The sequence below is a fragment of the Dermochelys coriacea genome, chromosome 6, assembly GCF_009764565.3.
Source record: "Dermochelys coriacea isolate rDerCor1 chromosome 6, rDerCor1.pri.v4, whole genome shotgun sequence".
Classification (NCBI taxonomy): Eukaryota; Metazoa; Chordata; order Testudines; family Dermochelyidae; genus Dermochelys; species Dermochelys coriacea.
Window position 1 is genome coordinate 64,588,991 of NC_050073.1, and position 27,056 is coordinate 64,616,046.

The 27,056-nt window shown below is 41.6% G+C and overlaps 1 protein-coding gene across 3 annotated transcripts in view; it reads right to left on the bottom strand.

Moving 5' to 3' along the window:
* Positions 1-27,056, bottom strand: part of CAPN3 (calpain 3) — a 79,387-nt gene that overhangs the window by 17,775 nt on the left and 34,556 nt on the right. Inside the window, exons 10-22 of one of the 3 annotated variants that reach the window (XM_038404998.2) lie at positions 24,427-24,587; positions 22,609-22,778; positions 21,515-21,526; positions 18,026-18,234; positions 17,295-17,331; positions 15,790-15,807; positions 14,079-14,192; positions 10,425-10,502; positions 8,142-8,199; positions 7,571-7,635; positions 5,017-5,085; positions 3,680-3,758; positions 131-247 (exon numbers count right to left, since the gene is read on the bottom strand). In XM_038404998.2, the coding sequence (XP_038260926.1) occupies positions 131-247; positions 3,680-3,758; positions 5,017-5,085; positions 7,571-7,635; positions 8,142-8,199; positions 10,425-10,502; positions 14,079-14,192; positions 15,790-15,807; positions 17,295-17,331; positions 18,026-18,234; positions 21,515-21,526; positions 22,609-22,778; positions 24,427-24,587 (1,187 nt within the window). The remainder of the gene's footprint in view (positions 1-130; positions 248-3,679; positions 3,759-5,016; positions 5,086-7,570; positions 7,636-8,141; positions 8,200-10,424; positions 10,503-14,078; positions 14,193-15,789; positions 15,808-17,294; positions 17,332-18,025; positions 18,235-21,514; positions 21,527-22,608; positions 22,779-24,426; positions 24,588-27,056) is intronic. The other 2 variants (XM_038405000.2, XM_038405001.2) reach the window with 2 other exon arrangements.

Genomic DNA, 27,056 nt, shown 5'->3' on the forward strand with positions numbered 1-27,056 from the left:
CATAATGGTCACTGCAATTAAGCTTTCAATAGTGCTTTACAGCAATTTTTGCCAGGGATGACCCATGTGCTCCTGGCTGAGAGAGGGATAGCACAAGAAGAAGTACAGTAAAAATTGGACAGGCACTTACTGAACATTCCTTCCAGTCGCACAAAGCAGCAGATAAAGCTATCAAAGTCAATGTTCATGTTTCTGTCAGCATAGCGCATTGTAATGATGTCATAGAGCTGCTTGTTGAGGCAGAATCCTGAGAAGGAAGAAAAACAGAAGACAGCTGTGTTTCAGCTCTTGGCACGGTTCTGGTACCAGACCGACAGGGAAGAAAAAGCTTTGTATGTAGTCATCAGTTTCTGGGCCTAAGCATATACCAAAGGTCCAAGCTGAGTGATCCAAGAAAAATAAAAATGCAGGAAGCTTTATGGTGTCAGGTTACTCTCTTAAAAGGAAACAACATTTTGAAATTACTGTTTTCAAGTGGCCAAAAGTGTGCTCATTACCTCCCATTATCACTGTGAAGAGAAGGTCCTTGCCACAAAGAGTTTAAAATCTAATTTAGACCTGATGAAATAAGGGGCTGGAGTAACAAAAACTCAGACAGGGATCAGCGAGGAAAGTAGGTGTTACAACAATAAACCTGTACAGTGGCAAAAAATAAATGATTAAAACTTACAAACTCCAGCCTCAATATTACCCATCTACATACTGTATAGGAATGTGCAGTTAGTCAACCAGTGCTGCAGATGGGCTTATTAGAGGCATTTATCTGAATTTGGGCATTGCTGGGGGCTGGTTACATGCATATTCACACAGAATATGTGGGTTTTCAATATTAAGCATGGGTTTATAGTTTATTTTACATTTTATTCCTCTCCTAGTTTAAGAGAATTATTTAAAGAACAAAGAATATTATTTTAGGCTAGTAATTTTACTAGCAAGAATGAGAAACCTGTAAAATGTACCATATTCCAGTAGCATGTAAATCAAAACCCAGGTGTAGCTTTTTTTTATTTGTCCTTGTAAAAACCAAAATTTGATGATTGAGGTTTTGCCAAAACCGAAATATAGCTGCCTGAGCAATGCACAAAATATTGATATAGAGACTTTACCAATGTCTTCACATTAAGGTTCATAACAAAGCTCATGAGTTTCTGAATGATGAAATACTCTCCCTCCCTTAGCAGCAGTCACTGGTAATGGAATTTGTCAGGGCCTATATAGTCTCTCTAGAAGCAGGTATGCTAATGAGTTTGGGAGAGATGAAGCAGCCACCTGGTCTGCAGGGTGAATTCTATTTAATTATGTTGCATGCTTGGGGGTGGGAAGGAACAGTACAGTTTTTTTAAGGGTACTTTCTTACTGAAGGGCAGGTGGAAATTTAAAGATCCCCCATTATTAAGAAGAAACTAAGATAGACCCCCACCCCCCACCAAACTGGAACAGAGGCTTTGTGATTAAGGCACATGAGTGGGGGGTCAAAAGATTTGGCTCAACTGTAGATTCTCTGTGTGACCTTGGGCCGATAACTGAACTGCTCTGTGACTCAGTTTCCATGTCTGTAAAGTGGGGATAATACTGTGCAGGTGGAAAAACTTTTAGTGTGCTTTAACTGTATTTGCATAATTTAAAAAATCCACAACAACTTCTATGAGGGTGAACCTTTACAGCCTGACTGGAGAGTGGTGCCCTCTACTAAGCAGCAGAAGCCCCGCTTGCACTGGCTCCCGAGTCAGTGGGTATTCAGCACACCGCAGGATGTGCGGCCTGAAGTTGCCATCCTCTCCTTCCCCTGCCCGTATACTCATACCCAGTGGAGGAGTTCTGCTGTTTGAGATAAGTGCAACACTGCACCCCTGGGTGGTTTGTCAGAGCTGGGATAGAACCTTGGGCCTCAGCTTCTAAAAGCATAGTCTTCTTGTCTGAGCTAAAGGAGCCAGCTCTTAGCTGTGCCTGCAACCACTGCTCCAAGTTTTTACATCCATGTGCGGAATGAATTTTATTATGTGCACCAATATGGAGGTGATGTGTGGTGGAGGTGGGGCCAAGGGGTTTGGAGCAGGCTCAGGGTTGGGGGGCAGGGGCTCCGGCTGGGGGTGTGGGCTCTGGGGTGGGGCTGGGGATGAGGAGTTTAGGGTGCAGGCTGCCCCAGGGCTGCAGCAGGGAGAGAGGACTGCCCCCAACCCTCTCTTGCCATGACAGCCCTGGGGCCGGGGCCAGGGGAGAGGCGCCTCTCCCTGCCGCAGCCCTGCACACCCCCTGCACACCCTCTACCCTACACCTCTCCTCTCCTCTCTAGGCCAGGCCCCTGCATGGTCCTTGATGGCCTGCTGTGAGGCCACACAGCTTATAGGGAACGTAGCCTGCAACCAGCTCATCAACCTTTATACAACCCAGCCCCCACTGAGACGGACAGAATACCACACTGAGTGGATGAGGGTTATGGAAGTGGCCAGGCTTCATTTACTAAGACTGGACAGCACTGATATAAGCAGTGAAAGGCTAAAGAGCAAACCATCTCCTCCCCTGATATAAAGCAGGTAGGAGATGCTGAGTTCCCCAATAACACTTCCCTACCTCACAGGGGCAGGGCTACCAAGTGTCATGCATCTTGCCATCCTGTCCCTCCTAGGGTTGCCAACCCTCCAGGATTGTCCTGTAGTCTCCAGGAATTAAAGATTGATCTTTAATTAAAGATTATGTCACTGGATGAAACCTCCAGGAATATATCCAATTAAAACTAGCAACCCTAGTCCCACCTGCCTGCAGCTCAGCAGGCATCCCCTGTAATCAGCAGAGCTGTGAGCAAGCTATAGGCAAAGAGCTACTATCGCTCCTCCTGGTCACCTGGTGCCACTGTGGCTAGAAGCAGCCAGGTAACTTCTCTTACCTGTCAGTATCTGGCCATCCAGGAGGGAACCCCAGGCCCAGACTTGGGGGGGGGCAAGGAATTGTGGCAGCAATATCAGCAGGAGCAGGTAGGCAAGGGAAGGGAAGGGAAGAGGGATAAGAGGGGACAGGGGGTGAAGTGGACAAAATGGGGCAAGAACGGGGAGGGCTGAATAAGGGAGGCTGCTTCCGATTCCACCTACAACAACCCTCCCAGGCTACTCCAGGCTTGCTGTATCAATGGCCCAGGAACGTCCTCTTACTGGCTCAGTAACGCTCACTGCTGCTCCTTGCCTCCTCCCTTCCCGTGCTTGTGAGGTGTGTTGGGAACACAAGGTCCCTGCCTCCTTCACATCAGTTGCCCCTATTTGGCAGGAACCCTGGGGGAAATAGGTGACTTCCCATTCTTGAGAAATGTCACACATGGAGCTGCAAAAAACTTGCTAGCTGTGCCAGGCAATTAATTAATGTTTGTAAAGCTCCCTGAGATCTTTGATTGAAGGTACACAGGGAAGGCAAAATATTGTTTACCACTGAAAGGTAGAACTGGCTGAACAGAAGATTCAGTCTTCAAAACACAAAGTGTTTTCCTTGCAGTTTGGACATGTGAAAATTTGTCCAGGGCAACAGCTCAGTATCCAGGTTTTTCTAGGGCATATTCCTTTAAAAGGCTGCACTGTACTTCTCATTTTTACTATATGGGTACAGGAAGGGTAGGAACAAGAGGAGAGTAAGAGAGCATGGATTTAGATGAATCCCTATCCAAAAATACAGGGCTTTGAGTACTGTGCAATACCTGCATCTTTGACTGCATTACGCATCTCATAACTGTTAATGGTGCCAGAATGATCTGTGTCATAATGTTTGAAAATTTTCTGGAAAAGAAAAAAATAAATATCAGGAATAAAGTTTGGTCATTTTGTGGAAAAACAAAGCTGACTGGGCTGCTGAGTAGGGCTATGATTTTCACTCTAGTATCTAGGCTTCAAAGGCTAGACAAATTCCATACAGAGTAGAGTGGTGGGTAACTGAAGAATAATGATTGCCTGTGAAAGTTGTGTGTTCCATCCCACACACATTGAGGCAAGTGCATGTAAAGAATGATGACACTGCAGTGCAGTTGTAAGGATGCTGCATTATTGTAGGGCTATCGCTCAGATGAGATGTTGTACCAAGGCCCTTCTTTCTTATGTCTGTTGGCTGCCCAGTTAGAAATTAAAGATCCAGGGCCCTTTACAGAAAAAAGTTGGGAATAATCCCAGTGCCCTGGCTAATAGACCGTTTTGCTATATAAATCAGGTTGTTATTCCCAAGTCTCTGGGTAAGCCATTACAGAGTACATAATGATAGTTACATTTGCTTATATGATCGCTGTATTATCATCTAACTCAGTGGTTTTTCAACCCTAGGGGTCTGCAGACTATGTCTAAAATTTCCAAAGAGTCTGCACTTCCATTCAAAACATTTTAGGGGGCCGCAAATGAAAAGAGGTTGAAAACCACTGATCTAACTCACTGCTTTGCAAACACTTTGGAATATCTAGCACATGAGAGGTGCTGAAAAAATGAACAAACCTATTTTGCTCAGTGCTGCATAACTCAAATTCCACTGCAAACTGCATTGGCTGCCAGTAAACAATTCAGTACCTTAATTTTGATATATAGAAGCTATTTATAATCTAGACTTTAAACAGTTGATGAGTTGCCTTTTGCTCTATATTCACATCTTGTCAGAGATGGGTTGCCAGGTGGGTCTGCTCTCAGTCCCTGAATACTAGCAAGGAGGAGGATGCTGTGAGTTGTGTATTCCAATCAAATTTATTTTATAATTATACGGTAAAAATGGGAAACTGAGCAATTTTTCAGTAAGTGTGCTGTGACACTTTTATATTTTTATGTCTGATTTTGTAAGCAAACAGTTTTTTAAATGAGGTGAAACTTGGGGCACGCAAGAGAAATCAGACTCCTGAAAGGGGTACAATAGTCTGGAAAGGTTGAGAACCACTGTATTATACTGTGAGTAGATACTTTGCGGGATTCAGAAAGAGAACTGTTTTGACGAAATAGTTATGTGAACATTGCCTCTATGGAAGAAGTACAGAATAAGAAAAACACAAGAAGTTCTCAACAATACCTGCCAGCTTTTCAGCTTATCCCAGAGGTGTCGAAACTCCTCAAAGTTTATTTTCCCTGAACCATCTGTCTGTGTTGTGAGAGTTCAGGTAAAAAAAAAAAATGTTTTAAGGGAAAGTTATCAAAACTCAGGTCAGAGAGTTTTGAGTTTATCAAAACTCAGGCCACTTCAAGAGAATATAAAATCTTATTTAGGATTTCCCTTATTATTATAGGTGGGTGAATAGTACTGAAAAGTATTTTCTGAACCCTTTTGTTAATTCTGAATTGCATTTAATTCCATGTTCATAAAATGTTGCCACTAGGTACAGAGCTCCTGCATTTGATAGGAGACGGGGGTCCCTCCTGGAGATCTTTTAAAGTGTGTAGGATTGAGATGTTCTAGTGCAGTGCTACTCAAAGTGGTGGTCCACATACCGAGCCATCGGCTGCCGGTCTGCGCACACATCGGAAAAAAAAAATTGCCAGTCCCCCACACCAGATAGCTTGAGAAGCACTGTTCTAGTGGTATCTTTTCAAATAATTTCAAATGTGGAAATTTACACATGAAGTTGCCAATTTAACTTGCCATCTAAGTTTCATCCCGAATAATAAAGCTCCTTCTGTTTTATATTTTCCATCTCTCTTAAAAAATCCATCAAAACAACCTAAGAAATCCTATACAACATTCTATTAAGGTTCCATAGTTATGCACTCAAGTTGTATTTGCAAATGTCACTATCCTCTTATGTACGTGCATAGCAATCTTCTTTAATTACTTGATCACACATTATATATCAAATACAACATATTATACAGTTTTTCTACCTAAAATGAACATGTACCATCTTGTAGTACTGTATATTATAGTGCATGCTCTGAGAGTATCAAAATACTTTTATATAAAAAGTACACAGTAAGATGTACTTAACATATTACAAATTAAGGATAACAGAGAAATAGTGAAATTTTGCTGCATAAACTATAGCTACATTTCGACAGGTTTCAGAGTAGCAGCCGTGTTAGTCTGTATTTGCAAAAGGAAAAGGAGGACTTCTGGCACCTTAGAGACTAACAAATTTATTTGAGCATAAGGTTTCGTGAGCTAAATTTGTTAGTCTCTAAGGAGCCACAAGTCCTCCTTTTCCTATAGCTACATTAGATATGATTTTTAAAGAAAAGATCTAATCTTTATGCTTCAGGACAAAAAGGTAACTAACGGCCAGGTTAGGAAGAAACATCTGCAATGAGCTGGTTGTTGCATAATTGTCCACTCTGCAGTTTCTTCTGCTTTCAACTGAAGCATGTGGTACTGGCCACTGTCAGGAAATAGGAATGTACAGAATATAAAGTATTGTTCTGCTTCCCTGTTATGTTATCTGATAAAACATGACCATGTAGATCATTGTTGCTACCACTGTTATATAATTGCAACAAATCTTGTACAAAGGTTGTCAAGTAAGGTGTCTATGGAAAGGTTATCATTTTCTGAATATAATTATGCTATTTGTGTGCAAGTATCATTTTTGTATTTGAAGTTATGAGCATTGGCTCTATACTGTAATTCAAATATGTTTGCTTGTGGGGTAATGCCTACAAGGTATTAGCCTGCACATCTTGAAGGGACTATTCAAATTAAGTGGTTCATCAAGGAGCACTTAACTCACAATGGACCATGGGAGACACCTATCTACAGATAATAGACTTTCCTGCTATGAATAAGCAAAATTTTGCAGGGACATGTGATTTACCCATGTGACTCCAAACTCCATCTTGCTACTTGTAATTTTCCACCAGCTGTGCTAAGGGCTTTGAAACAATGAATTTCTCTCCACATGGCAGAAGCTATAAAAAGCTCTGGAAACCGCTTTGCCTCTTTCCTGCTCAAGCCTCTGGACCATGGACTTCTACTGATGGGAGCATTCCAACCAAGAGACTGAGGACTTTCCAATGAGTTGGAAGAAACCAGAGACATGACTTAAGCCAGCAGTTTATTCCATCACTGCTACAAGCCTGAACCAAGAACTTTGCAATTATTGTATGTATTTGATTCCTTTAACCATTTTTATCTCTCACCTTTCTTTCTTTTTCATAAGTAAACCTTTAGACTTTAGATACGAAAGGATTGGCAACACCCAGCGTGATTTTTGGGTCAGATATGAGTTATATATTGACCTGAGTATGTGGCTGGTCCTTTCGGATCAGAAGAACCCTTTTATTTGATTAAATTGGTTTTAAAGAACCACTCATCTTTAAGTCTAGTGTTTTCGGTGGTGATATTAGGACTGGAATGCCTAAGGAAACTGCTTTTCTGACTTCTTGTTAGCCAGTGTGGTGAAACAGAAGTTTAGTTTTGTTGCTGATTTGGTATATCTTAAGGGAAAATAACCTCCAGTTTGGGGGTGTATCTTCCCTATTTCTGCAGCAGTTTGTCCCGAATTTGGTATTCTCAGTTGTGACCCACAAAGGCACGGTTATATTCCCTAATTTACAAAGCTGTATTTCAGGTGGTTCTGCAGCAAATAGTGCAAGAAACCTAGTATATCAAATAATCATCTATGATTTGAGAAGGATACGTCCATTAAGGCAATCATGCTGCGGCAGGACTCCAGCGCAAACCCTTCTGTCTTCAGGTCTTTGTCTGAAAGAAATAATCCCAAATGAAGAAACTGTACAAATCAGCAAGTATGTCCTCCTATCTGATGTGACTTCATTCAAAGTACAAACCCTAAATCTATCTCTGACACCTTCCAAAAAATGTGTGACAGAGAAACTGACAGGTACTCAAGGCTATTACTATTCCAAATTCTGGCTGGACTTTCTTCACCTCATATAGGCTAGATTAGCCCACACAGTGCTTTGAGTGAATCTCACTTTCTTTAGTCCTCAAATGAACACAGCAGTGATGTGAGAACTCAATCCTAGACTAAATGGAAAGGACGCTACTGTGAGCAAATTCAGTCTGCTGGAGTCCCAACTGGGAATTTCACTACAGTGATACTAAGAAGTTCTTAAACCGTAAACCATAACTGACATCAAGAGGCCACCAGTGTGAAGATGACACTGCAGGCAATGTCACAACTAGAGAGTTCCTTGCTTGATAATATTCTAAGACTGATGAGGAGGTAGAAAAAAGCTCAAACTCACGTTTTTTTAGAACGTTATTCAGAACACTTCTGAGTTCGTCAGCACTGATCTCCATGTCCTGGACAGAAAGGTGCAGAGAATGCCACAAATTATAACATTCAGTATGGAGCAGAAAGGGGTGCAGAGCATGGCTTTCTTAATAATGCTAAGTTTTTTTTCTCTGTGATTTTAGGTGCTGCAATATGCAGCAGAGAAAGAAGTCCAAGTTCATACACAGTACAGATACTGGCCCAAATCTTTGGCGGGACTGTTGCCCATATCACTGGTAAAATGATGATGATAATAATAATAATTAATAAAAACCTGGTGTAGCTGGCCATTGGAAGATTAAAAGATTAAAGGGCAACTTAAAGGATCCCCCCTGCACTAGAGATGACCTGCCTTATCAGCTGCTGTGCCACCCTGCACATCCACCTGTTTGCATGGGAGCACAACTATCCAGGCTTGCTTGCACCCTGGGGATCCAAGTTAAAGCATTTCTATCTTAAGCAGGGGACTGGATCAGCCCCACAGCTGTCCCAAGATCAGGGGATCGCCCAAGTTGTGCAATGTGTTCCTTAGTTTAGTGGATTTTGAGGATCTGAGCTATTCACAGAAAGTTAAAGTGAGAGGAAAACAACTTATTGGGCCAGTTTGTCTCTTTACTTTTACAAGTCTAAAATCAGAAGTAACTCCATGGAAGTCAGTGAAGTTACATTGGTGTAAATCAGTGCACAAAAGAACCATCAGGGCCATTAGCACAGTTTACACTGGCTAGGGAAACTGCTGACATCCTTCCAGTATTAAAGAAGTATTTAAATGTGGTTTGCTGGAAGGATGCTTTGCCAGCTAGTTTAGATGGGGTCATGTTAATGGTCTAGACCCACTCTATCCTTGAGTCATACTGAGTTCAAACCTCGTAAAACCCACGGGACATGCCTTAATGCTGGGATAGGTTGTGGGTATGTGTGTGTGTATGTACACAATTGTAGGTATTCTCTTTTTTGTTTTTTTGTCTTGTCTCTAACTCTCCTTCTTTTGCTCCTACATTCCTGCTTGTCATTCTTTAACTGTTTAAAAAACAGTACTAGAGGAATAAGTGTGAAACTTCTAGTGAAAAAAATATTATTTAAAATTACTCAGACCACAAACAGCTTCCCCTGCAAGTTCTAGAACTTCTGGCTTCCCAGTGTTAATTTTCTGTCAAGCAGAAATATACAATTTCATTTTTCTGAACTTTTAAAGTCAGTTTCATTCTGGTTCTGTACAAAGACTGATTCTCTAGCTACAGAACAGATTCAGTGCCACTTCTGATTCTGTAAGTTTCTTTTCCATAACCCCACTCTGGCGAGATCTGCCTATAGGAGTGAAAGAGGGTGCAGTTTATTCTGTGCCCATTCAAACCGTCACCTCGCTGCTGAGACACGGAACCAGGTGACAAACAGTGCTAATTAAGTGGTCCCCTATCCTCTGGGAACCACCAACTCACTTCATACAGGCTATTGAACAGTCATTAGATGAACAGCCAGTAAATTCATGTCAAGAACACCTTGGGTCACACCTGACCCAATGAGCTAAAGGTAAAAGGTTTTCTATCCTATTACCAGGCCACCAAGCACTGCAGTTGTTGATCTGTTTCCATTTTTAATTTCCACAATTAAGCACCCACTGAGGAATATTTTATTTTTAGCCTATTTATACATGTTAAGTGAAGCTGGTCAAGAAACTCCACATACTAGCAATGAAGCACAAAGCCAGCTTTAAATAAAGCTCCCTCTTATTTGCAAAAAGACTAAACAATGACAAGATATGGTTCCAAAACTACATTTAGGTCTCAGGACTTCAGTGTATTACTGTACTGTGATTTGCTTGGCTTGAGACCTTGCTGGAGGTCAGAGAGAGTTTCAAGTGTGTTTCGAATCTGCATAGAATCATAGAAGATTAAGGTTGGAAGAGACTTCCAGAGGTCATCTAGTCCAACCCCCTGCTCAAAGCAGGACCAACCCCAGGTAAATCATCCCAGCCATGGCTTTGTCAAGCCGGGCCTTAAAAACCTCTAAGGATGGAGATTCCACCACCTCCCTAGGTAACCCATTCCAGTGCTTCACCATTCTTCTAGCAAAATAGTGTTTCCTAATATCCAGCCTAAACCTCCCCCACTGCAACTTGAGACCATTGCTCCTTGTTCTGTCATCTGCCACCACTGAGAACAGCCTAGCTCCATCCTCTTTAGAATGGCTGTTGATTTAACTGCTCTCAAGGTTAGCCTGTTGTGAAAGATAGAGACTTGGACTGTGTACTCACATCTCCAGCAATCTGCTGGAATATATTCCTGAACTGCTTCTCTTCTTCACTGTCCTTGTCAACATTTGTTGGAGTGGGCTGCAAAGACACAAAAATAATGTTGATGGGCCGGTGTGAGGGCCTTTGGGAGAGAGAAGGGGATCTCCGGAGCCAGATCAATCACTCACTTGTGACTGTCTGAAAATCCTTAATGAATTTGGAATAACATTTCAATTCCCTTTTCCCTCCCCAACAGAGCAGAACTTTTCCTATTTCCAGATCATTCCTTTGGGAACTGCTCTGGAGAGCAGAATGCCCTACAGCGAGGAACTGTTATACTGCTTGTTACATTTTCCTGGTAGCCTTTGCAGAGCTGACTGGATGTACCACCTTTCTGTAAGACCTTCTGAAGAAAGTTGTGCTCATATCACATACGTTACTGATAAAAAAAATATCTACCAGCCATTCAATCCATTCACCAGGAGCAAGTAGTTTGTTTCTACAGCACATTTTGTAGTGCTTTGTCCAGTCTAGTTTGAAGCAAGTCAAGTGACAGGCCTTCCTCTTAGGAAACTATTCTACAGTTTAAGAGGGCTATTAGAAATTTTTCTAATGACTAGTAGATTTCAAAATGTTTAAAAATGTTCCCTAATAACCATCATGTAGGTTTACTTGCTTAACTTCATCCCATTGCTCTTGTTTATCCCTTTAGACAATTACTCTCACTCCTTGCTGTTTCTGTTTAAATATTTGATTTAATTTCCTATAAAGGAAATATTTGGAGCAGAGGCAACATGCATGCCTCCCCCACCTTTGCTGCGTGGATTGTACTGAGCATGCTCCCATGGATTGAGCATGCTCAGTAACATCTGCTGAAGCCTGCTGCCCACACTTCTCTCCCCACCCCCTCAATTGGCAGGCATGGAGCATGCATGTTGTGGGGAGATCTGCTCTTGGGTCAAGTGCACTTTACATTGACAAGTTCTAGTAATGAAAATGCCCCTTTACCTATCTACTGACTAGAGGAACTTCAGTGAGGGTTCAGAGGCATAGATTGTATATTGCCTGCCGCAGCCTTTTCACCCAAGGCAGAATAGCCCATACGGCAGCCTCTCTCTTTGACAGCCTCCCTCTTTTTCTTGCACATGCAAACAAATCTGAGCATTACTAAGGGACAATTACTCACATGTCCTTAAAAAGGAAGCTCCACATTTTAGTTATATTTTTGCCTGCTGTTGAGTAACACTAATTACATATTAAAATGTGAGTTTCCTCCTTGTAGTTAAAAACAAATACAGATGGTATATGGTTACCTCTCGGCCTCAGGCATTCCCTGAAAATCCCACAGCAAAATAGCCCCATTTTCCATGCAGAGAAACCAAAACCCAGACTCTGAACAACCCCAACTTTTGTTCAGAGCCTGAGCATTGTTGCTTAGGTGCCTCTCTAATGCTTTATAGAGACTGAAATTAGAGTAAAAAGAAAAGGAGTACTTGTGGCACCTTAGAGACTAACACATTTATTTGAGCATAAGCTTTCATTAGCTACAGCTCACTTCACCAGATGCATCCACTGAAAGCTTATGCTCAAATAAATGTGTTAGTCTCTAAGGTGCCACAAGTACTCCTTTTCTTTTTGCTAATGCAGACTAACACGGCTGCTACTCTGAAACCTGAAATTAGAGTAATTCTCTCGGGGTAAACTCTGAATTCTCCAAGCTTTCTTTCTCTAACAGCCAGAGAAAGGAAAAGGAAATACATGTATAACTGGTTCTACTCCCACCTGTCCCCTGGACAGCCTGGGTGGGATTCACTTTTTCAGTACATGAAATCCTAGATCCAGATTCTTCATCTGCCCAGTGGATAGTTCATAAGCACAATCCAAGTCTTCTCTCTCTTGAACCTTTCTGTATTTTCTGGTTACTTGTTTGATAAGCCTAGAAGACTCTAAACAAGACTTTCTTCCTCTGATTATGAAACTAAATCACAGCAGAGCCTATTGTGTTAGGAAGTAATGATACTACAAAGGAGAACAGTTGACAAGAGTTTCCTATTTATGCCACTAATATATTAGGTCTGGAAAGGGAAAAATAAGTCAGAGGGAAAAAAATAAGATTTTATTTTAACATTTCTCTGATCTTTTTAATAAGTATTTATACTGGAGTTATTTTTAGAAACAGCCCAATTTAGAACCCAACCATGCTGTAAAAACTGAAGCTTTGGATGACCTGATTGCAGCTTGGTAACCCCCCAACTTAGCTAACAGATGGTGTAGTCCTGCGGTATAGCTAGAACTAAACTGTGTTGTATTATGTTCCTGAACTGTACTGGAACCCTGTCAAGTCCAAGGCTGTAGGCTGATTTGAAGATACAGTTTAAAACAGTGTTTTCCCTTCTACAATGCAACTTAATATATGTCAGAAAACAACTGTATTGTAATTTGGTCCCCACTATCATAGTAAATGTTACAGTATAGACAGGACCTAGAGCCTATGATTGACATTCTCCTTGCAACAGCTATTTAAATATGGTTATTAATAGCAGCGTCTAGCATGTTTTTTCCTGACCATTGTGAAGAGGATTTTAAACTATTATGTAACCATGCTAGAGAATCAAGGGTACAGGCTACTCAGAGGGATGCTAGAGAATTGTTTGGCTAGCACAGTTTTCAGGAAAACAATTCTTGAACGGAGGGGGCAGGAAAACTGTACTCAGACCTTGCTAGCAGCAATTCTGTTCAGACTGTGCTAGCACCAACTACATATAAACCATGCTGGAGAAAGGTCAGGTCTTTACAGGGCTGTACCATGATTATAACACAATTTGATGCCCTCTGCACAATTTATAACGGTGTTAGAGCACTACTGCATTGTAAAATACAATGCTAGTAGAAATTGTACTGTAGACAGGCCTTGGTAATCAACAGTAGCCTCTTGAAGTCTATTTGAGTTTATTTTCCACACACTGCCTGTACAACAGGTGCTGGTACAGGGAGATTGATCAGCAGCTGATTGAATTACTTCTCTAATTGTAAAGGTGTCATCTTGCACAGTCTAGATCCGGGTAGTCAATAGACAAACCGTGGGCCAAATCCAGACCACCAGACACTTTTGAATGGACCATGAAATCTTTTTATTTATTTATTATCATTGTTATTGCAGTGTGAAAAATGTTTCTCTGGAGTCTGGACCTTGACTGTACCTTGACCAAGAAATTTGGACCTTGACAAAAAAATAGACTACCCCAGTCTAGATCATCACAAAAGATCAACATGTTTCCTATGAAACTAATCACTCTCTCCAACATAGGCATAAAATCATTGAAGGGATGATCTCTTCCGTCTCAAATTCAATATATCCACCAACTTGACTGAAAGTTCTAATGCAGTGTAGTTGTAGCTGTGTCAGTCCCAGTATATTAGAGACACCAGGTGGATAAGGTAATATCTTTTATTGGACTGTCTCTCACAGCAGAAGGTCCAACAAAAGATATTACCTCACCCACCTTGTCTCTCTGAAATTTCTAAATCAGCCAAAATTATGTCTGGATAAACAGTTATCAGCTTTAAAAGGGTTTTTCTTATCTCATAATTCTCAGTTTCCTTGCCCCCACCCAGCCACTTCCCCATGCTAGCCAGACCAAGCTCCATTTTCTTCATGCCAACTGGTACAGAAACCTCATCGCTTTTCTTTTTCTCATCTCTGCTTGTTTTTTTCTTCTCCTTGTCAGATGCTTCATCAACTCTCAACTCCTTATTGCTGTTTGCTCTGTCAGAAACAAAGATGATTGGCTAGAGAGAGGAGGAAGAGAGCAAAGAGAAGAGAAGTGGAAGTTACATAATAGAGGAGGGCAAAGTGTTTGAGAAAATCCATTCTGTGACCATGCTCATGCTGCAACAGCTCCCATCACAGAAAGGGTACCAAGTGTGGTAACAGCTGAGACTGCACCAAAGGTGGCTCTGAAGTTACTGTTCTCATTATGCTAAAAAGTGATACTCATGCTGTTAATACTCCATGTGCAAAAATAGGAATTAGTTCTCCTTGTACAGGAAACCCATTTATACAGTAAACACTCCCTGGTTTTAGGAGCAAAAAAGAGGCCAGCCAGGTTCTTTGTTGTACTTTAATTAGTGTGAACAGATGCCCCGATTTTTATAAGGACAGTCCTGATATTTGGGGCTTTGTCTTATATAGGTACCTATTAACCCCCCACCCCCTGTCCTGATTTTTCACATTTGCTGTCTGGTCACCCTAACTTTAATAGCCCTCACACAGAAAGGGTGGCAACATTGCAGTAGCAATAAAGGCCACCTGTGCTACAATAACTCCCATGCAGAAAATGAGCTGAGTTATTAGTATGGAAATGTTTTAACTTTGTACAGTGCATGTGTTTGATTCCTTCCCCGTACTGACTTGTGAGGCATTCAGGTGCAAAGCGCAATTGCTTTCTTTGCTTTTCTTTAATGTTTTCAAAGACAGAAAAGATTGCTCTGCCCTTGACAGACATGCCATATATTTTTTTATGTGCTCACCTGATTTTGGATGTTTTATGGACTAGGATGTAAATGGTAATTTGCAAATAACAATCCAAACAGGAGTTTACCGAATTAATTCTTATAACTTGTTTCAATGGGGTTTATTTTTGCATCCCCTGAATGGAAAAATGGCATAATCCTCACATCACTACCTACTTTCAAGGTAGAGGATACTTTGTAGCTAAGTGTGTTGTAAGGGATGGGTGGGAGAAACCCATAGCTTACTAGAGAAGGGGAATGGCAGCTGGATTAGACAGCTGGTGGGAATTTGGGGAGCATGAATTTGTGGCAGGAAGAGTGGCAGCATTTGACAGTAGAAGGTGGATACTAGGACATTTGTCTGGAGCAGGGTTGTGTTGTGCTGGAAAGGGAGATACCGGTGGAGAAAGGTCTGGAGCTGGGAGTGAAGGAGAGGGTTTGTGGCGTGTTGGGGTAACAGAAACAAGACCCAATTCCATGAGTTGCTGGACACCTTCAACTGCCACTGAAAACAATGGGACTCCTGGGTGATCAGCATCTGGATCAGGCCTATAGGGATGGAAAGTTTCAGAGGTGCCATCTTCTCTGTGCGAGCTGAGTACACTATCCTGCAAAGCTCTTATTAGCTATATAATAGGAAGACAAAGCCATCACTACCTATGGTAGAGTATAATTGCAAAAAGCTGCAGGAAACTAGCTCTAACACCAATTAAGTTCCCATATGCAGATAACTCACTCTGATATTGGCAAAAAACTCAAGCTTCTGTGATATCATCAGGCGTTTAACAAGAGTCCAGCACCACTTTAATATAACCGCATGCTTGTTACCCTATCAAGCCCAGCACTTTTCAGGTCTATTGAAGCAGAAACTCACCTTGTCTTTTTTCTTTTTCTGAACCAAAAAAAAAGTGATATTAGTAAACAGTTATAGATTTAATATAAATTGTACAAAGTTATACTGTGCAATGTCATTCTTGCTCTCTCTTGTTTGTTTTTGCCATTTAGCTACATTCATACATCTTTCACATCTGAGCTCCATGGAGTGAAATATAGGAAGGTAGGAATTGCCATACCAGATCAGATCAGTGGGTTCATCTCATCCACTGTCCTGCCCGAACTGAGAAACCTCCACCTCAGCTCTAAGTGTTACCCTCTTTACAGTCAGCAGGTTACTAGAGATTGATACACCCATGTCCACAAACCAATATCAAGATGGTGCGTCTATTTTAAGCCTACCAGTCTTGAAAGTGTTCATTTAACATTACAGAAAATGAAAGGGTGACTTAGTGGTAGGCAAGGGCCAATTAAATTATGTTCTGCCTGAGTTGAACTGAGTACCCATCATTCCTTCCATTTTATTATATCAGTCCTTGTCTTCCCCCTTCTGAACATGTTGCAGCTAGCTCAAATAAAAGACTTAACAGTTTGTAGGGGCAATTGATATTTATTAAAATCACTGCTACCGTTTGGAGACAATTGCAGAATACTGGTACTTATCATCACACACTTTTTCAAAAGGAATCACAAAGAAACATTGTTCTGACTTTATCAGATGAGAAGTCACTTTCACACTAAATACCCTACAGCACAATCTAGACTTTCTAAGTAAACTAGCATTCTCAATTCACAGATGAAGAGGTTTTCTGCAAGGCCTTTATTATATGTTCAATTACACTGCAAAATGAAGTTGGTGAGGACACATGTAATGGTGAAATTTCCAGGTTTGGTTAGTGCCTAAAGCACTAGCCTTCCATTACTGAAAGTAGGTTTCAGATCTGGCATGAAGTCTTGCATCATATGGATGTGTCTCTCCATATCATAATGCCACCATACATAAAACCTAAAAATTGCTATACTGGGTCAGACCAATGGTCCATCTAACCCAGTATCCTGTCTCTGACACAGCCAGTACCAGATGCTTCATAGGGAATGAACAAAAACAGAGCAGTTATTGAGTGATCCATCCTCTGTCATCCACTCCCAGCTTCTGGCAGCCAGAGGTTTAGGAGCACCCAAGCATGGTGTTATATCCCTGACCAACTTGGCTAATAGCCAGTGATGGATCTATCCTACATGAACTTATCTAGGTTTTTTTTAACCCAGTTGTACTTTTGGCCTTCACAGCATCCTGTGGCAATGAATTCTGTTGACTTTAGGGCTAAATGATAAGATAGTGCTCAATTAGAGTTAATGGGAATTGATATTAATGGGAGCATGAGGTGCCTGCCCTTGGCCTCTTGTTACTTATTTTCTTAGATGTGACACTCTTTCCTACTTTCACACACAGAAGGGACCAGGTGTAGTGACCCAGTATACTGTTTGTACAACATCAGACAGTAAAACATTGCATGTAATAAACTGAAAGCAAAATATACTCACAGAAGGACGTTCTACTTCTATCTTGTTTTCAACTTCCCTAGAGAGAGGAAAAATTGTTTTGAAAAAAAAAAAAAAAGAAAAAGAAGAAAAGGGCCACCCTCCTACACTCTTTCTGTAGCTGGTTTGGAGAGAGCCACTTGAACTTTCAAAAGAGAACTTGAGTTATGATTCGAATCGGCTTCTCCTTTTATAGTGACAAAGCCTAGACATGGCTCTCTGTTCACAAACTGAGCTGTGTATCCAAATACTGTCTATGACAGTGTGCCACAGCTTGGCATGCATCCTGCAAAATCTGAGGTTGGCAGTGCCAGTGAGTTTTGTCAGCTGAGGAAAACGAAACAAGCTAATTAGCTCTGAGCAAAGTGAAACCAGCTACCAAGTTTACTCATCTTTGGAGGAAGACAGGACCACCCAGGGAGTGTAAGCTATCGGGGGCGTGAGGGATGAACGCTAGAAAAGAAATAATTGCTTAATTCCATGATGTTTTCCTGATGGTCGAAGTTAGATCCAGCTCACAAATTCAGGCAGGCAAAAAGTATCCTTCTTCTAAGGCATAAGAAACTGCTTCTTTTTCATAAGAGACCTAGAAACCTAAATAAAGAAGAACTCTGTGTGTGTGTGTGTGTGTGCGCGCGCGCACACGCAAGGGAGCATGTGTGTTTGGGGGGGAATAGGGAGGCCATGTGGTTCATCTGCTTCTTTAGAGTCAAATAAGTGGCCCTTGAACTTACTCTGAAAGGCTTCTTTTTTCTGAGAAGACCCTCAGGATGAACTCTCCCTCCTGGTGAGGTTCATATGTCGATGGGATGATGACATACTCGTTGGGAGGCAGCCGGAAGCGTTCAGAGATTTCTCGCATGTTTATATATGACTTACTTCTAGCTTTGGAGGCATTGTAAAGGAAAAAATCCTTTTGTAAGTGCTGCTTGTTACCATGCATCTGTAAACAAAAGAATCAAACATCCCATCTTCAGCATGATCTTATATAGCTCCCAGGCAGATCCAACACAGACAGCACATGACCTTGGCAGAAAATGCCTGTGCAATTAAAACTTTGAAATACAAGGTACAGGAGGCTGGTAATAGATATAGACCCTTTTACCTTAAGTCACCAACTAGATCCCCTCTAACTGGAAGTTGTTAGCATTTGATGGATGCTGTGTGGCCTACCTGAAATGTGTTGGTGGTCTCATTTATGTTGCTAAGATGATGGTATCTACAACACAAAGCCACAGTCACAAATGGCACTAACTGTTAACTTCTTGGAATTATCAGCACAGAGGCCAGGACTGAATGAGCCTGGAGAAAAAACTACCCTCTTAACCTCTACAGCAGAAGTGGGCAAGCTTTTAAGCCCGAGGGCCACATCTGGGTATGGAAATTGTATGGTGGGCCATGAATGCTCATGAAATTGGGGGTTGGGGTGCGGGAGGGGGTGAGCGCTCTGGCTGGGGGTGCGGGCTCGTGGGTGGGGCTGGGGCTGCAGGAGGGTGCTCTGGGCTGGGACTGAGGCATTCGGAGGGCAGGAGGGGGATCAGGGCTGGGGCAGGAGGTTAGGGCATAGGGGGACTCAGGGGTGCAGGCTCCAGGTGGCACTTATCTCAAGCAGCTCCCAGAAGCAGCGGTGTGTCCCTCCTCCAGCTCCTACATGGAGGCAAGGCCAGGCGGCTCCGCACACTGCCCCATCCGCAGGCGCTGCCTCTGCAGCTCCCATTGGCCGTGGTTCCTGGCCAATGGGAGCTGCGAGGGCGGCGCTTGGGGCACAGACAGCATGCAGAGCCCCCTGGCTGCCCCTACGCTTAAGAGCCGGAGAAGGGATATACTGCTTCTTCTGGGAGCCATGCAGGGAGGGATAGCTCAGTGGTTTGAGCATTGGCCTGCTAAACCCAGGGTTGTGAGTTTAATCCTTGAGGGGGCCATTTAGGGATCTGGGGCAAAAATTGTGGATTGGTCCTGCTTTGAGCAAGGGGTTGGACTAGATGACCTCCTGAGGTCCTTTCCAACTCTGATGTTCTATGATAAGCCCCGGATCCCATTCCCTGGTGGGAGCTCAAGTGCCAGATTAAAACGTCTGAAGGGCTGGATGTGGCCTGGGGCTGTAGTTTGCCCACCCCTGCACTACAGATTGTCCCTCCAGAAAGGGTTGAAGCAGGTTGATAAGGGTCATTGGTGCACTGCCACTGCCATATATGCTCTCTGGATAAACTGAAGATTTCATTGTCCAGGGTTATCAGTTGGGCATCTTTTACCAGCACTAAATTCAATTTAAAATCTAATTTGAATTAAAAGAGAATTCTCAAATTATTTTTGAGAATAAAATTTCCAATAACTTTTGCTAAATTCTACCCACAACTAGCTTAATTTTGCAATACTATTGTGCTGATAAAGAGATCAGATCCAAAAGAGTCTGGCTGTTTTACAGGATCAGTGTTTGTCCCCTGCTGTTTTCAGGCTCCAAGTGAGAGATTTTTCTCTTTATTAATGCTGCTTGCAAAGAGTCTACCTCCAGGGTTGTGGGCACTGTAACAATGCTCTGTTACTTCCAGGATCCCTGCAAGGCTGCAGGCTAATATAGCCTGTATTTTGAGCCGAACAGCAGGGAAACCTACTGCTGAATGACTCTTCCCTCATCAGCAAGTGTCAGGATGGCAAAATAAGAAGACAAGGTTTAACAGCCCAGTTAACAAGAGAAATATATAAAGATATATTTGTAATAAACTAGGTTGATTATGTTACACATAATATAAAATTAAGACACTGCCCTTTGGTGCTGGGCATGATGGAAGATGCAAAACCACCTAACTTCTATAGCAGCCTGGTGGGCAAAATGAAAATTCTGCACCAGATAAATAAAAACTTCAATTTTTAATGTAATTAACTATGAAAATAATGCAATCAGTATAAATGGTGGATTCTCTGTAATATGAAGTCTTTAAATCATTATTTGATGACTTCAGTAACTGAGCCTGGGGTTAGGGAACTATTACAGGAGTGGGTCAATGAGGTTCTGTGGCTTGCAGTGTGCAGGAGGTCAGACTAGATGATGGTTCTTTCTGGCCTTAAAGTCTGACTCTATAAGTACAGTATGCTTATATTAAATATTCTGATTTTATGTCCCGTTTACCTTTCTCTCTGTAGATTCTCAGTGTGCTACAGATTTTTTGTTATTGGCAAGACATAACTGCATCATAATTGATGGGGGAAAGCTGGAGGTTTTGGCAGCTTAGTAGGGATGGTAGGGCTTTTGGCTTTTGGGAAGAGATTGAGAGATGGTTTGGGATTCTGAGCTAAGCACATTCGCTAGCTGTTTTCTGCTGAAATGATCAGCTGTAAAATAATCAGAAATGACAATATTCAAAATGTGATCCTGAAATTTCACAGTTAACACACCATCGAGATGGTCAGTTCACACCTCCATTGGTGCTATTGTTCCAGACTATCTGAAGGCTCAGGTTTATTTGGAATCATAAGGGCTGGGAACATACTTTTTTTTTTTTAATGACAGCGTTAGGCTTTGGCTACACTAGCACTTTTGTCCGCAAAACTTTTGTCATTCGGGATGTGAAAAAAACACACCCCAAGTAACATAATTGTCACTGACAAAAGCGCTGGTGTGGACAGCTCTATGTCTGTGGGGGGTGGTTTAATTATGCTGGCAGAAGAGTTCTCTCCTGCTGGCGTAAAGCAGCTACACAGGAGACCTTACAGTGGTGCAGCTGCAGCCATACAGCTGTGCCTCTGAAAGGTCCGTAGTGTAGACATAGCCCTAGATTCCAGAAGATAATTCTGCAGCAAGGAGTGAATTCTGCAACTCTATAGCAAGCTCCATGATGCAGAAGACACAGGAACCGGGCATATCTTTAGGAGGTAAAGAAAGCTGTCTGCAGGTTTTATAGGGTTTAGCTGCGTGGAACACAATAGCCAGATGATGACTATCATTAGTCCATGGTATCAGACTGTAAAAGACACGAATGGGATCCATACTTAATAGCTGAATATTGAGGAAAGGGAAAAGGAAAGAAAATATAAAATGAGAAATAAGAAGAGAAGATGTGAACTCACAATATAGCTAATTGATACTCAAAGCAGAAAGGGTAAGACTGTCACTTGTGCTAAAACACTGAAAACAAGCCCAGCCAGTTTACACCGACAGGCACAAAAGTTATGTTATCTGAGAACTTTACACCAAGATGTCAATTCTTCTTCCATTCAGCTCATACCTCTTTTGGCACCTTAGAGAGAAACAAAGCAGGGAAACTGTTAGGGATGCAGGGGGAGTGCACTTATCTATTTTATCTAGCTTTATAAGAACACACAAAGTGTTTGTCCTAGTTTCTAGGCATGCTGCCATCAATTTTAAGTTCCTCAAATCACATAAACATTCTAACCAACCTCACTCCTTTATATAAAACCCAGCCTCCCTTCAAACTCTCTTGGGTCCCCTGCAAAGTAAACCAAGATTAACACTAAAACATAGGTTTGGAAGGTGCTGAACAACACCATTTCCTATTGAAGTCAACAGGAAGTGAAATTGCTCAACACCTTTGAAAATCAGGTCATGTACTTCTATCTATCTCACCTCATCCTTTCAGTGATTCTCATCACCATTACAGGGTACTGCCAGTGGCGATGCAGTATTTGATTCTGATAGGTATAAATCCCCTGACCAAACAGAAGTTCGGGATGCTAGTGAGGAGCAATGTGGGGAAGTCGGGAATGGGGATTGGAAAGAGATCTTTCTAGGTAAAGTGACACAAGGCAAATTCTTATCTGTAAATTAACGTGAACTAAATGAATACAGAGACCTGAATTTCCCTACTCTCTTAGTTCCATCCACTCTAGAAGAGTTTCTTTCAGATACCACATTCTCTCTCCAGCCACTGAATAGTAAAAGCTGCCACTCCTCATTCTTTCAGTACTGTTATGAGACTGCTTAGTCCCATTTACCGGCAGGCATTACTGATACAATTTCTGGTTTGGTTTTAGACCAATCTTTACCATGAAAGGCCTGCCATAACAAACCTACTAGTAAATATTAGATAATACTTTATTCCCATTTTCTTGCATCTTCTCTGGAAGGTGGATACACATGTTTGCCACAGGGATAATTTTTTAAAAGTAGTGGAAATCAACTTCTTGCCAGAATCCTTGAAAATCTTTGTGTTTAAAGGCAAAATCTACAGTTAATGTAAACTAAGTTACATTATAAAATTAGCTACTGTCCATGGAGGATTTGTACTGTTGGGCTGCAATTTGGGATCAGCTGAACTGTGTGGCACTGGCACAGTGAACAGCATCCTGGTAGTAATGGTACCTCATATATGGCGAAGCCAATAGTGAGGAGGTTGGCTCCGAGTTTGCGCTCTTTTCTTCTGTTTTTCTGCATCAGTGCAACCAGGAAGCTGCAGACAACCTCATTATCTTCAGGATCATCATCCTCCTCCAGGAGCTCCAAGCGATACTGAGGATTGGTCCAAAAAGTATCTGCAAAACCCCAGACACCACCCCCCACAAAATTAATATAAAATTTCAGTCCTTTAAGATGATACTCATTGGCTAAGACTGTTTTATCTTCTATTTATCTCCTATATTCACTCTTGGTTTTCAGTTCTTGGTGGACAGGTCAAAAACTGAGTTAATCTCCTTTTTTACACATTCCTTGGGCAGAAGTTGATTTCTGCAAGCAAGGATGGAAGCTGGCCTATACAACAAGTGACTCTTCACCATGTGACTCCTTTATGGGGCTACTTGTGGCACCTTAGAGACTAACACATTTATTTGAGCATAAGCTTTCGTGAGCTACAGCTCACTTCATCCGATAAAGTGAGCTGTAGCTCACAAAAGCTTATGCTCAAATAAATTTGTTAGTCTCTAAAGGGCCACAAGTACTCCTTTTCTTTTTGTGAATACAGACTAACACGGCTGCTACTCTGAAACCTGTCTTTATGGGGCTATATTAGTATTTTGTATAGTCACTGATATTAGTGCTGTTACTGATGGTGGACAGTTTGGTTTACCTTGTGTAGCAGCCATTCTACTGTATTCCATACAGCAGAGTTTCCCAACCTGTTTGAAAAAAGACTCCTGTTTCCAGTAAGAAGTATTACTGACACCCCAGTCATCAAATCTTATTTATCTTAGTACATTATAGCTTTACATTAGAAATTTTTTTTGGAATACAATGCCAAAACCTAATTGCTAAGACTCCTCACCTCTCCAATATGTGTCTTGCTTAACTTGTGGTTGGGAAGCCTAGATTTGCAGTAAGATGAGCTAACAAAAGAAGAATCTGGTGTACTTTTTCTGTTTTTTCTCCATTTCCACACAAAGAGGAACTTCTGCCAGATAAACCAAAGCATTCATTCTACTCCCTGTTGTTATCTTTGCTGGTTCAGAAAATAATTGATTCAATGGTTTATTTCACATTCTAGTGAAGATAGGATTTTATCAGATTGGCACTGCCCTATTTCAGAACATCCACCCCTTCCCAACAAACAATCTGCGAGGCAAATAAGAGTATCTTGTATTTATAGTATTTAGAGAATTTTGCATCTTTAAGCCCTTGCTGATTTACAAGCTACGCATTGTAAAACTGAAACCACCATTAACTTAGAAACCCTACCACATGTCTATAACTTCAGCCAACACTGAAATGCAGCTACCCCTATGTGAAATGCTGCAGTTGTTTTATAGCAACATTGCAAATGTGTACAACAACTGAGGACAGAAAGTGAAGACTATATATCTCACTGAAACTCCTGAGGAAACTGAAATTGGGAGAATGTAAATATCTACAATGAAATTAGGCAAGCACACAGAAGTTAACATCTGTTCTCTCACAACAGGTGCCACGGAATATTTGAACAACAAATAGTTAGGATCTTTTGGTTTACATCTCTTTTGGTAAAATGATACATCCAGGAATACAGTGTTCCTTAATGCCATACTGTGGTGTTACCTCAGGACTCAGGAATATGCCAACTACCAAATCAACAAATCCATTTTTGCAGAATATGGATTTTTTCCTAGATCAAGTGCTGATTAAGCTGCTGCATGATTCTGCATAGCCTGTGAAATCTGACACGATCACAGGCCAAGGGAGTTTGGTTCTACTAGAAGAGATTTTATTCACCTGGATAATTGCGACAACCTCCTGCGGAACAGCCTCTCACCCAACGCCCCTCATTGACTGAAACAGTCCAAGTTTGGAGCTTATCAGCCTCCAGAGTATCAGGTGTGAGGTTACAGATCTCCAGCTTTGTGAAGTACCTCATGAAATCGTCAAATGACATCCTAGAGAAGCAGGGAGGGGGAAAGGAGAAAATAATGGGTATCCAAAAAATAGGGGTGGACAGATAAGAAAACTTGGATTCTGGGTTCATATTGAAAATGGATCCCATAAAACCAATTTCCTCACCCCAAAATCTCGATCATACAAAATGGCGTGTAGGGAATTAAGTTTATAAAGATTAAAGATCATGTCAATTTCTGTGCCCACCTCCTTGTGCACCACTTTGAAATTGTCCATATAATAGACACTCTGTCATTCCTATTAATATGGAAACTTGGCAGTCCTTTTTCTTCCTGGTTCCACCCTGGTCGCTGTTTGACAAGGGCAGACTAATTAGATTTGTGGTGCCCTAAAATGCTGTGTGTATGGAAAATCCAACTAAATTTCCTCACCCTCTTGTCTCACTGCTGGAAGAGCATGACCAGGTTGGCTTGGACATTGACAGTATGACTGTGTAGGAATCAAAAGCATGAGTTCAAGTAGTCAATTGCATTATAAGTCTAAGGTGACCTAGACTGATAAACACAAGTGGTGTGGAAAAACATTGACTCCAAGAATTTACTGTACAATAGAACTGGTCAGACAATTTTAACAACATAATTTTTCTGTTGCTAACAAGCCACTCTGTACAGTCTGAGAACATTATTTTATTTCCTAGACAATGCTGCTATGGAAGTGATACAAGCACCAATCCTGTGGTTTGATTTGACTTCACTCTGCGATGTTGTGCTTCTGTAGTCTCCCTGAAATTTAAGGAATGCTTCAATGTTTTGATATTCAGTTTGTTTTTAAATACAGTTGTCTAGTTTGAGTACCCGACTGTGTGGTACTTTGGAAAACTTAATGCTGATATCTATGTCTATTATGTCACTTTTACTTTTGTATTAGAGAAGGGTCTGAATCAAAAGTCTCTATCTACTCAGTCTCATTTGTTGGGGTATTTGAAATCTAAATTTTGCAAATGAGTCAAGCCAAAAAATGGATTAGGACACCCACAACTTTAGCAAAAAGAACAGGAGTACTTGTGGCACCTTAGAGACTAACATTTATTAGAGCATAAGCTTTCATGAGCTACTCAAACTGTGAATCATACCTCCTGCTCCAGGTGTAGATGTAGCCTTCTAGTGAATGCCTTCTGGAGGTGCAGGAGACACAGAGATATTGGTTGCCCAAGAGATTTTATACTGATTATTTCAGTATCTTTTAACTCTGCCAATAATCCGGAAGTGCAGAGAATAATCCCTCTGAAATTAAGTTTATTATTGTAGGGGACAGCATATACTGTCTTCTGGGGCAGAACATACTAGGTTCATATAAGGAAGTATTGCTCAGTACATAAATCTTGGTAGTCATTTGTTTATCTACAGAAACAGATTTAAATGACTGATCTCATCTTAATTATAAAATAGCATTAAAACATTCTCTGATCTTACTGTTTGATATTTACTGCTGCTCTGACGTTTCTCTGTAGTCAGAACTTTGTTTGCTGAGTCAGTACAGTCATAAGGAGATGAAATTTGGAGGCTAACTGACAGTGCATAAATATATAATGATGATGTGTCACAGCATGAAGATGGAGGAGTCATTATATTGCATTGTTACAATATGAAGACACAAATGTCATTTTGTCATAAACTATGTCACAACTGTTTAAAAACGGTATCTCAATCTGTGCTGGTACACCACAAATAACATTTATTGTTGCTTGCTGTCAAAGGTTTGTGGTGCTTATTGGATAGAAAAACAAAGCTGAAAAGCAGCTAAAAAATTGTCTCCCTGTTTAGGTTAATTTAGTGTGTGGGCAATTTCTGCCCCTTTATTCATGGCCAGTGGAACCTACATGGTTCCATTGAGCAACGGAGAGAGATGGTAAGATTTGGGGAGCCTCACAGGAGCATAAAGCTCAGCTCCACAAGGGTTCCTATCAGTCTGTAAGCAGGGTGTAGGTGGTGGTGAAGCTAGAGAATCTCTTGCCATTCAGATTTTCCTAATGTGACATCCCCATGGAGGAGATGATCCAGGGACACCTGCAGTATCAAATCAGCAGTAGTAGCCAGATATGATTCTGTAGCCAATTAAGGTCCTGGTGGGGAGGATTTCTTCCCCTTTATTCCGTCCACAAATCCATCCTGTGTCCAATAGCTGTGCTGGTTAAGGTACTACGCTGAAGGTTTGCTCCTTAGTTTCTGTCTACACAGCAGCTGGGTGTGTGTATGCGATTCCCAGTGCATGTAACCAGGCTTGTGCTAGGTCAGCTCAAGCTAGCATGCTCAAAATAGCAGTGTGGATGTTGTGGCACTGGTGGTGGCTCAGACTAGCTGCCTGAGCTCAGAAGCAGGAGGTTGGGCAGGCTTGCCCTCAGGGGCTGCAATGTCCACACTGCTATTTTTAGTCCACTAGCTCAAGCTGAGATAGCGTGAGTCTGGCTACCCGCGCTAGGAATCACATCTCTTATCCGCAGTGTAGATGTA